The 12,404-nt window shown below is 33.0% G+C and overlaps 2 protein-coding genes across 2 annotated transcripts; both read left to right on the forward strand.

Moving 5' to 3' along the window:
• Nucleotides 1-506: 506 nt before the first annotated feature.
• On the forward strand, nucleotides 507-4,597 carry LOC132740873 (uncharacterized; the record flags this gene model as incomplete). The annotated part of the gene is given in 3 exon segments (XM_060728917.1): nucleotides 507-914; nucleotides 3,729-3,797; nucleotides 4,382-4,597. Coding segments are annotated over 3 exon segments (660 nt in total). The 3' UTR covers nucleotides 4,583-4,597.
• A 1,834-nt stretch (nucleotides 4,598-6,431) lies between these two features.
• Nucleotides 6,432-10,123, forward strand: LOC132740872 (uncharacterized). The gene has a single exon (XM_060728916.1). It carries the CDS (start codon nucleotides 6,734-6,736, stop codon nucleotides 9,068-9,070), a length of 2,337 nt encoding a protein of 778 aa, XP_060584899.1. The 5' UTR covers nucleotides 6,432-6,733; the 3' UTR covers nucleotides 9,071-10,123.
• The last annotated feature ends 2,281 nt before the right edge of the window (nucleotides 10,124-12,404 follow it).

Here is a 12,404-nt window from a genome sequence, read left to right on the forward strand (position 1 = left end):
GTACAGTCGAACAATGGGTGATTAGCATGTTCAAAAACTTAGTAGTTAAATTTTTGCAAAATATAATAAATATAAAATACGAGTAAATATAAAAACATAAAAGAAATAATGTTTCGATAAGAATTTGATATTCAGCCTTCAATTTGAAACTAAAGATATCACTGAGGCTATTTAGGCAAGTGTTATGTAAGTAACTTTAAGTTTTACATAAACCAAGTATACCGTTATGCCATACTTTAAAATCCGTATGATTTACTTTGGAATCGACGAAAGGTCATTGAATATTCAAATATATAAGGCCAATATTGCCAAAACAATACCGTTTAATAAATATCTATGCGACACCAATTCAACTGATGTTTTATCACAACCTATCATGTAGACATTTTTGTAAAATAAAATAATAATACGCCAGTAGCATTAAAACAAATCAAAATTAAGGTAACATTGGAATATTGATGAGAAATGAAACCTTTGTTTTTAATATGTAAATGTTATTTTTGCAGAAGAAATCCACAACTGAAATGGCAACAACGCTTGTGGTAAAGAGGGATGACACAAGGGGGTTAAAATTGTACTACCTTATTATCGAAGGAGGTGGTCTAGTCTTAAGATGTGTTCTAGACAGAAAATTCTCCACGGAAGCTAGATCGATAATCGATCCGGACATTAAATTAGAACTACAAAAGTTGAAGTTGAGAGGTATTTTAAAGGAATCGCAATTAGAAAAGATTTACCCAAGCTCAGGTGCATTATCATCATCTGAAGATTATGATATGACTCTTCTAGTTGCTTTACTCAGGGCTATATTTTGTGACAGGAATTATACAGGATGGTTTGAAGGCAATGAACCTGCTGTCAACGATCATTCTGATGAAGCTGAAATAGTGCGCATCAGAAACCTAAGAAATACAGTATGTTTATAAATATTTATTTATAAATTCATTTTGTCCGTCAGTAACAGTACATACGTTACCTAATTAAATCCCTGGATTTCAAAAGAAACTCCTTGTCATATTAGTTTTACCTTCTGAAAATGTAACGGTTATAGGCATAAACATGTATACATTGTATATTGTTATTATATTTTGGACTTTGGATTTTGTGTTTTACTTTTATCTTGAAAAACATTATCAATCGCTTCCATTTTAATGTCGTCCAATGTAAATTTTAATTTCAGAAGCTTCAGATAAAATAGTATTCAGAATATGGAAACAATACAGTATGCTTTCTAAGAGATCTTCTTCTATTTAAATGATAACGTAATCCCTACATTGCGTTTGCTCCGACACGCAGTCAGAATTCTTTTTGTGACTGTGTTGAACGAGTGACCGAAATAGGCTACCTGATCTTGGATATTTATTCTCGAGTGTTTCTTTTTTGTTATCCGTCTAGCCTCTCTGGTGTTTTCGACATCTTTAAAAGTTTAGTTTGTTCTTTTTTTATCCAAGTTGAATTTTTATTTGGCAAGTAAAGGTCAGTCCATTGCTGGAGCTTATTTAAGTTTTTATATCTTTTGTTACATTTATCTAGAATTTTAACATTATTTTAGTCATTTTAAAACCGTCGGTATTGTAATCAGAGGTAGGTACCTTTGAAGCACCTGTGTAAGCAACATAAATGTCAAAGGCCTATCAACGGATTTTCTATGTGCAAAAATAAAAAGCAATTTGAGAGAAGTAGTAAGAGAAATGTTTAATGCATTTTTGAATGAACATTCATAGGTAAAATTGGTACATACAGTATATGAAAGAGTGTAAAATACTTTTTCATTCTGGATTTAAATTAAGAAACTAAAAACATTCAACAATTCTGTCAATCGTGCTATTTAGCTTTCTTTTTAAGCAAAGGTGAACAAAATTCTCCGCCCTTTCCGTCAAACTTCTAATAAGGATAACGGACACTATTGTATATATGTACACATAACGGATACAGTATTTTGGTCTAACCTACACTCAAATAACTAACCATGTACACAAGTATTATATAATTGCTGGGACTTGTAACTTTAGTTATTAAAAGTCGTAATGGTGTGTATAAGTTCACTTAAATTAAGTAAATTCAAAGACCTAGTACTAAAAGGCACATTATCTATATTCCATTTCCTATGTTTTTGAAATGTATTTCTGTTCACGATTTTTCAGGTTTGTCTAGCATTGGTTTAATTGATTCTTATTGTCAGAAATATAGTTCAGTTATAGATTTACCAAAATTGACTTTTCGTTGGATGTTAAATAAATACATTCCTCTTATATTACAAAAATACACCATGTGTTCTGTTTACATCTGAAGTGACGGGGCTTTACTTTCAATCCTTAATAAATCCTAGATTGTAATAAATAATAGTCAGGGTGTTTCGAATGAAAGTGAAAAAATTGCTTAGCTTGGCTTTCTATTTCTTCCGATTTACTCCAAAACTGTGTTTTTTATCTTAGAAAAGTACGACACTGACTACGGATAATTTTTCTCCGCATCACAACAATGCATATGTGTTAAATAGCTGATAAGCACCGACCAGACCGATATTAACTAAATGAAATATTAATAAAAGAGAAAGCTATTTTATTTTAAGTACAATACATGCCTTTTTGGCCGGTTGCACAGGTGCAAATCCGGGTTATAGTATGGTGAATGCCGGGCGGTTGGGCGGGGAAAATATTTTCGTAACAGTTTTCTCAGCAACTACTTATCACAGCCTCTTGATATTTGGCATACAGCTTAGACGCATGGTCTTATACCGTGGGATTCGATTTCAGGTGTGTAGCTCATCCACTTCCTGTTTACCCACTTAGTTAAATTTTCGACATTAATGGTGATGGCAGGAAATTTTAGTACCAGTTTTCTGTGCAACTACTTATCACAGCCTCTTGATATTTGGCATACAGCATTGACAAATGGTCCCATACTGTAGGATTCGATTTCAGGTGTGTAGCTCATCCACTTCATGTTTACCCACTTAGTTAAATTTTCGACATTAATAGTGAATGGTAGGAAATTTTCGTAACAGTTTCTCTGCAACTACTTATCACAGCCTCTTGATATTTGGCATATAGCATTGACACATGGTTCCATACCGTGGGATCCGATTTCAGGTGTGTAGCTCATCCACTTCCTGTTTACCAACTTAGTTAAATTTTCAACATTAATGGTCAATGGTAAATTTTTTACATAACATTACAGCCTCATGATATTTGGTCTTCAAATGCAACCCGGCCTTTTCTGTCTTTGACCCATTTTTTAAAGTATTATTTAATCAATTATTAAAATGTTTAGAAATAACGAATCAGACTGGATGTTAAAGTATTTACGTTGGTGGTTGTTGGAAATAGGTAAAACGTGCAGCATAAGTGTTTGCCAGATGCCATTGTAGCATCATATGAACGGAAAACATGATAGGAACGGACAATACAATAAAACACTTAAGTAAACTATACCAATTTTAACAGTGGAGTGCATCTGAATCCCCCCCCCCCCAAAAAAAAAATACAAACTTTAATCTGCCGCATAATCATGTCTTCCACACGCAAGTTTCATCGGCATAACTGGTTATTTTCTTCTTTGTTTGTAGTGACAGTCATTTTATATTATTAAATTACAAAAAGGAAATAAAAATTATGACTTTATCGTTGCAGATTCTGATTTAGTTTAAAACTGAGGTATTGAGTTGTTAATTTGAAAACCTTATACAGGATTTGTGTGTCATACAACGTTCTTATTTTGTTTTCAAGATTATACATAAGGCGAAAACTGGACTGACTGAAACTGTATTTCGGAAACTTTGGCAAGACGTAACTGAGGTAAATAATCATATACACATACATTCGGTCAATATGTCATCAATTTTGTTCGTAAAATTACACAAATTTTAAAGTGGCAAAACTATGTCTTATTGTATTATTTAAGAAAAGGTTCATTCGGTGCTAGGGGGCATGAGAGATGTTGCACTTTTACATTATCTTTAATGAACAAACTCAATTAAATCGAATTTCTTATATAATATTGATGTTTTCGATGCCTCCGAGGGATACCATTTACCCAGATGTTTGTACGTAGCTGGATATTTTGAGTAAAATCCACCTTTACTACTGTCGTTTTAAGCAAATATGTGTTTAACTTTAGATAATGATGAGATATCTAATGTGCTACAAAGAGTGTGCTTTTTTGGGTGTTCCATTTTATAGTTACAAATTATGCTACATTTACAAGTATTTCGTCTATTGAACTGTTCTAATACAAATGTTTTAGATGTCAGAAAGTCAGAATGGTCATGTTAATCACTATTTGAAACCTGTTAAAACCTAGTAAAAACCCTTCTAAATTCAGTACATCAAACGTTTTTCTTTCAAAATGTGATTTAACACTGTAACAAAATTTCCATCAGGTATTGGTGCGGTTTGGATCAAGGGACATTCCAGATCTAAAATCCAAGTTGGACAAACTCGAATCAGATACAATAGACAAAGAACTTGAAAATGCTATTCTTAACAATTTGAATCAATGGATTGAGATGGAGAAAACTTTGGAAGGGTTTGTGGTTCAAACAATAAAAGAGCACAGTCCAAAAGGTAAGGTTATGTGTTGATTACGCTACAATGTTTTTTTTTAAAGTATCAAGTCTGTATCATTTTACGAGCTTACCTCTATTCTATTCTATTCAAAGTGTAAGATGTTGTTTAAAGATGGAATGGAGAAAATTAATTGACTAGAATGGACTGTGTCCCTATAAATTAATGTTTATTCTTTCCAACGTCGACAATTTGTGCACTGCAATGAAGTAGATTCATTTTTAGCTAAAGTCGAGCTATTATGATCACTGAGTCCTCGTCGATGACATCGGGCAAAAACTGTTACGTATTCTTTTATTCAAACATTGTAATAGATATTAACACGAAGCTTTAAACACCGAAAACAAAATGTAATTGCTTATCTTGTAAAGACGCAGTCGTTAGATAATGTGCATTATTCTGAAAGCTATAATATTAGAGTTATGCCCCTTTTAAACTTAGAATTGTAATAAAAATTGCTAATTAGGTAAAATTATTTCAAAACTTTGAAATATATCTTTAGCGTTATGCCTCTTTTTTAAATGAGATTTTCTGTTAAAATTGGCTATTGATATTCGTTGTTATTAAGAGATGGATATAAACAGTTCTTGCAATGTTATTTTCTTATTTGATATAAACAAACTTACGCATAACTTAGAACACTAGTATATCTTGGCATTTTTCATAGAGTGATGTTATATTTTCGATTCTCGAAGATCGTTCAGCACGACATTATTGTTGTGTATACATGTTATGTGGTACTTTAAGTTTCTTCTTTTTTGCCATTTTACAACTTGGGTGGTTCCAGTATTCCTACTTGAATACTGTATAATCACCCCTTAAGATATTTTGCCTGCTTTTTAAAATTGTCTTTTGACGTCTTACCTGTGATATGCAGGCTTCATAACCCCAGACCTCCTTTCAAAATTCCATTTTATTGAGTTCCGCCCATTGTTTTCTCGTTTAGGGCAAAAGCATTCTTTTACTTGGGGACCGTACGCCGCTTTTCATGGAATGGCACTACTGTGTCACATTGAAGGTTCCATGATAACCGCCGTATGAACACATCTGCGGATGTTTTTAAATTCAAAATTTTACCATTTTCGTGTTAAATGTTGAAATCTGCTTAAGCCGATGCTAGGGGGCGTGGACGGTAACTTGCACTTTCAAGTACCGTCCATGAACAGGCTCAATCAAACCGAGTCTGCAACATTTTCAATTTTGTTGTGTTGGACTTTATTTAGGGATTCTGTTTTTCTCTATTCAATCATTTCATTCAAACAAAATTGGCATGATGAAGCCTTGTTTGCATGAACAAGTATATTAGTTTTGACTTTAATTAAACCACTGTTTGCACTGCCTTTTCTTAGCTTTCTTTGATAAAGATGATAAAATGAAGACTTATAAAATTTTTTAATTGAAGGGACAAAAAATTGATGCAAATACACATAAATTATTTCCTTTATTATCTGTACAGAAGTTATATTTCTGCTTTGATATGAATATTATCAATAGGTTTAAGTATCTAATAATCGACACATCCTAAACATTACAAATCTGTGGTATGTAAGGCGAGGAAATATATATTGTTTTGCAAATTCTGGTCGAAATGCAGTTTTATATTATTTAATTTGATTTGAATCAAACGGTCAAAATCAACGGTAAATAGAATTTTCTACTTTGTCTCCATTTATTGTTTTGATAATGCTCAAATGTTCATGGAACAAACTTATACCACAATTATAGATACATGTAATAGATTAAGCAAGTATTGTCCTTCATATTATACGCTTTTTTATTATTATCATACATTAAATCAAACGTTTCTTTCTTTCAGCAAATGCTCTTGGTAAGCCTTTTTAACGTTCTATTTCCTTTAATATCAATGTTTATTTTCATCATATTATAATCTTTTTTCAAATGCTCTTGCTTATAAATGGATTATGTTTCATTACTCCTAAATTAATTGTACAATTGTGCAAACCGCCACAGTGTAAAATTAAATCATGTATCTCCAAATTTGAACTTTTTTATTAAATACTATTCCGTAAGTTTCGTGCCATTATTTTTATCAATGTTATAAAACATTTTTCGTTTACTGTATTTGTGTTTCAAATGATTTTGTAACAGAGAGGTCAAGGAAAGAAGTTTCTGATGTATTAGCCAATCAGTACTTTGTTGAAACAACTATGTTCACAGAGGCCAAGAATATGTTAGAGACTGATGGAGTTATTGTAATAAAAGGAGCTCAAGGGGAAGGTAAAACAACAATAGCTAAGAAGCTAGTTAACAATCCGGCCAAATGTTTAAAGATTAATTCTGTTGCGGACTGGGATATGTATTCAAGACACGATGTTGAAACTGTTCTTATTGATGACATGTTTGGTTGTACTATGTTTGACAAATATGAAAGTAGGAAATGGCTAAAAATATTTCCGCAATTGATGTCTAAAGTTTCAAATAAAGAGGTAAAATTGATAATCACATCCCGTTCGTATATTTTGGATGATGCGCAAAAGAAATTATTTATTTCCCACCACATCAGAGAATGCAATATGCTTGAAATCTCTTCGAAAAAACTTGAGGATAATGAGAAAATAAAAATAGTTGAAAGTCATTTGGAAATGAATGGAAAGAAAAAAGATAAAGACCTTATTAAAGATTGCGTTAAGCAGTCAAATAGACCGTCGTCATTTATTATTGGATTTCCTGAATGTGCTAGACTATTTTGCACCCAAGAAAGCCTATTTCAAAAAGGAGGTGCATTTTTTGAAACACCGATGACTCATATAAAAGCGTGTCTTAACAGTGTTTTTAACACCGATGAGGCATTTCTTGCATTCTTTGTTCTTTGGGCACAGCCATCCCAACAGCTTTGTTTGATGGATTTAGAACAAAGTCCCGCAAACACTCCAAACTATATAAAAGATCCAATTGAACACCTAGCTTATGACCTGTATCGTTCTTTGAGAATTATTGGTGACATTTTGTCCAATAACAAAGATTTCGTCTATTATGATACTAAAACTGAAACATTTCGATTTCAACATCAGGTATTAGGTGATGCAGTTGGCCTTGTTGCCTTTGAGAAAAACAAAACTGCAGTTTTAGAGTATTGTAACGCCTCTTTTATTGAAAGATATGTTTGTATTGAAGGACAAACTAACGACAAAACCCGAAATGGCACGACCCTTATTATCATACCTAAACGGTTTGATCAGCTTTGCTTGAAAATGGGACAACTAATATTTCCAAAAATCAAGAGAAACAAAGAAGATCATTATTTAAACTGTAGTCTTTTGTTACATCCTGCGTTCAAAGAAAAGTCTTTTTGTGCCACGTTTATAGAAACAATGAGGGAACAAAAACTGTTGTTAGAACTCTTAACACGGCCTGTTGGAACAGTTGTGACAAGCTTGTTAGATGTGCAGAGTGTAATTGATAAAGAAGTTACGAATACCGAAATCGGTATTCTGGTGTATGCACTGAGCAATTCATTGATGGCATTTGCCTTTGCATGTTATTCCGAAATGAAAAGTCATAATGTGTGCGTGGGCAGATTAGAAACTGATTTAAATATGTCAATGCTTTTGGCAGTTGTAGAGGGGGACAAAAACAGAATAAATTATCTAACAAAAGAAATGAAGGTTCAATCTGTTGATTGTAACATTATACTTTCCGCAATGAAAAAGGCAGATGACGCTTTGCTTGATACCGTATTAAACATTAGCAAAATGCCAATTAGCCAATACAAGAGAGAAGGAAAGAATCCCATGATAATTTTTGTTGAAGAAAATAACAAAAACGCCGTAACGTGTATAATGAAAAGCAAGTATTTTGATCACGACGTAGATTATCAAAATGAAAAAGATAAGAAAACAGCTCTGCATATCGCATGTGCACGGGGTAATTTGGAAATTACTCAGTTGCTCTTAACACAAAATCCGAACTTACAGCTTAGAGATAATAATAATGAGTGTCCAATCCATTCAGCTGCTTTGAATGGAAAAACAGAAATAGTTGACTTACTATTGGGCCACGACATCAAACAAGGCGATTACGTACTAGATTTATCAGATAATAAAAGAATGCCTCTTTACCACTTAGCAGTTTGGAAGCATGATTATAGCCTATTAGAGGTGCTTTTGGAACATAAAATACCGGTCACGTGCACCAACGTAAAAAAACAAACACCTCTAATATATGCTTTACAAAATCAAAAGTTTACCATGATTCCAAAACTTAGAAATGCATCCATTAAACAAAATGCGCACACATGTGTTGACAGCGAAGGTCAGACAGCGCTTCATTTAGCAACTGAAAGACTCCTTTTCAATAATCTTAATGATGGTGAACAAATTCATATCTTGAATGAAACTGTAGAACTGCTCTCAAAGGATGTAGGTAAGATTCCAAACAAACTTGGACACACACCTTTGCAGAACGTGCTAAAGAAAAGGCAATATCATCAAAAGAAATTAGACATGCATGACAATGTAATCAAAAGACTAAAGAAGTATGAATAAATTCTATACGTGCACTGTGACCCATGAATGGTCAATATTTTGTAAATTCATAGAAAACGGAACATTTCAAAATGCAATAACATATGATAAGAAAACATGTAAATATGTCAAAGCGTATTAAATGTACACTAATGAAAATCGTCATCTTTATGTTTCTTTATTATAAAACAACGACAACAAGAAAATTAAAAAACATAACAACAGTAAACAAATACAAAAAAGGCAACAACAGGAACATTAAAAAAGTAAATAAAAAAACAACGACACAAAATAAAACATCAACTCATTGTCTAAGTGTTGATTTTTATATTTGGTTTATTTACCGTCAATGTCTTGTTTGATGTCCCCCTCTCGTCATCAGCTGTCTGGTACATACTGATGGTCAAAAAGGGGATATCTGTCCATCTGTTCAATAGAGCGCCGACAAGCTGATCCACAGTCTTAAGTTTCGGTCTGATAGTCAGCGTTGCAATTCATCTCATGGTTACTATATAGGCTTTTAAAAATATCACAGGTGCAAGAAATAGGAATTTACACCTTCTTAATCACGCTGCATTGATTTTTGTTCCGATGTGTATTGAAATGCATAGACTAATGTGCTATTCGGGAGATAATTTCATTGCCGCAAGCGAAATGTTTGATATTCCTGATTAATATCAACGATATTTGTTCATTGTAGTAAATGAATTTTACTTTGGCCTGACGACCTCACATAAGCGGTATTCAGTCTTAAACATACACTGCATTAGCATTATACATGTATATCGCGATGATATATCTGTTACAAACGATATAGTACAATCGATTGGTCAAAGGCTATTATCATTATGTGCCAATGTCTGTAGAATCATTCTCTTACTTTTCAATTTTAATCATTTGAAGTCCAGATGTACAATGTGGATGTGATTTTTATCAAAATGGTTTGAAATTCTAAAAAAAAACGTTAAAGTCAAACATTGCGCAATCAAACACGCTTGTTTTTTATGCCACCGCAATCTGCGATGCGGTGGCATATATCGATTTACCTGTGTGTGTGTGTGTGTGTGTGTGTGTGTGTGTTGGTGCGTTGGTGTGCGCGTGTGTGTGTGTGTGTGTGTGTGTGTGTGTGTGTGTTATATAGATTATATAGTGAACTTAAAAAATCTTCTTGTGAAAAACTACCAGTCCAATTTCAACCAAACTTGGAAGGATTGTTCCTTGGGTGAAGGGCTTCCAAAGTTGTTCAAAGAACTTCATTCCATGCAGAAATCTGGTTGCCATGGCAACCAAAAGGAATTATAAGAATAAATTTAAAAATTCTTCTTGTAAAGACCCAAAAGGCCTAGAGCTTAGATATCTTGCATAAGGCATTGTCTGGTAGACCTCTAACAAGATTTTTCAAATTATAACCCTGGAGTCAAAATTGGCTCCGCCCCGGGGGTCATTGATTTTCACTATTGGTCATATAGTAAAGACTTTAAATACCTTCTTGTAAAAACCCAAAAGGCCTAGAGCTTAGATCTTTTGCATAAGGCATCATCTGGTAGACCCTTACCAATATTGTTCAAATTTTAGCCCTTGGGTCAAAATTAGCCCCGCCCCGGGGTCATTGATTTTCGTTATATGTACATATAGTAAGAACTTAAAACACCTTGTAAAGACCCAAAAGGTCTAGAGCTTAGATATTTTGCATAAGGCATTGTCTGGTAGACCTCTACCCAGATTGTTCAAATTATAGCCCTGGGGTCAAAATCGGCCCCGCCCCAGGGGTCATTGGTTTTCCTTATATGTATATAGTAAAAACTTTAAAAAAAAATTTCTAGCAATTGACAAATGCTAGAGGTTAGATATCTTGCATGAAACATTGTGTTGTAAACCTCTAGCAAGATTGTTCAAATTATAGCCCTGGGGTCAAAATTGCCCCCGCCATGGGGGTCATTGATTTCAATATATACATACAATGTATAGTAAAAAATAAAAAAAATCTTATTGTCTGATAGTACAAGGCTTAGAGGTTTAATATTTGTTAAATAATATCATATAAAGGTACTCTACCAAAGTTGTTTAAATTTTGCCTCTTGTGCCAAAATTAGCCCCGCCCCTGGGAGCCATAGGTTTATCTTATATGTATATAGTTAAAACTTAAAAAATCATCTTCTCTAAATTTACAAAGGATAGAGTTAAGATATTTTGCATGAAACATTGTGTAGTGAACCTCTAGCAAGATTGTTCAAATTATAGCCCTGGGGTCAAAATTGGTTCCGCCCTGGGGGTCTTTGATTCTCATTATGTACATATAGTGAAAAAAAAACATATTTTTGTCTGAATGTTGATGCACAGCTATGAAATTTGAACCATGCGGTGGCATAGCATTTTTCTCAAATGCAATCTTGTTTGTTGTTGTTGTTGTTTTTTTCATCGGCGATTTTTTATCAATAGCGTTTAAAATGAATTCCATATGTAGACTTTATTCTAAAGTGAATATATTTTCCAAATGAAAATAATGACACATATGCAGCAGAATTTGGGTATTTATTCGCTGTTTATCTTTCAATTTCTATTTATCTAATTTATATTCGTATACATTAAATTCTTATCTATAATAATATAAATTTGAATTGATTTAAACAAGTTTAATTGCTACTTTTTAATTGACAGTTAAACATTTGTATTTTGATACTGCGAAATGTAAGGATCAATTGTTTCTACTTCTTGTTTAAACTACGTGATTAGATATTATGTTGCATACCTCTTCCTTTTCAATAATTTAGTTTTTTAACTTATGATCTTGAACGTCCTTTCTTTTACGAATACAAAGTTGGTTACATAATACTGAAATAAAATCTATACGAATGCTCCTAGACGAATACGAACTGCAATAAATCTAAATTCATACATCTGGCCGGGAACCAATATGTCCGTACAAGTTCGTAATTTCTGATGGTGAACCGTTAAAATATTCTCTTAAAAAATCCACGAAATCCAGGGTAGCACTCCACAGTTAATTTCAAGTTCCTGCTGTCAATGTCCCACAAGTAATACGTCTAATAATTCTAATACAAAACTACACCTGGAAAAAGAAAACGCATTTTGTTGAGAACATATATGACATAAGATTGCAAATCTAATGTTTCCAAACCTCAAGGGAAGCAACGAAGAACCATATATGGACTGTAGTCTATTGCTACATCCTGCATTTAAAAAAAAGTCTTTTTGTGCCAAATTTATAGAAACAATGACGGAACAAAACATGTTGTTTGAACTTTTAACGAAGCTTGTCTGGACAGTTGTAACAAATTTGTTAGAAGTACAAAGTGTAATTGATGAAGGGGTTATCAATACCGAAATTGGCATT

Source organism: Ruditapes philippinarum, unplaced genomic scaffold (genome assembly GCF_026571515.1).
Source record: "Ruditapes philippinarum isolate M1 unplaced genomic scaffold, ASM2657151v2 ctg1422_1_1_1_1, whole genome shotgun sequence".
In the NCBI taxonomy this organism is placed as follows: domain Eukaryota; kingdom Metazoa; phylum Mollusca; class Bivalvia; order Venerida; family Veneridae; genus Ruditapes; species Ruditapes philippinarum.

Coding starts and splice junctions, on each gene's coding strand:
- LOC132740872 (XM_060728916.1), top strand. CDS start 6,734: ATGTTCACAGAGGCCAAGAATATGTTAGAGACTGATGGAGTTATTGTA.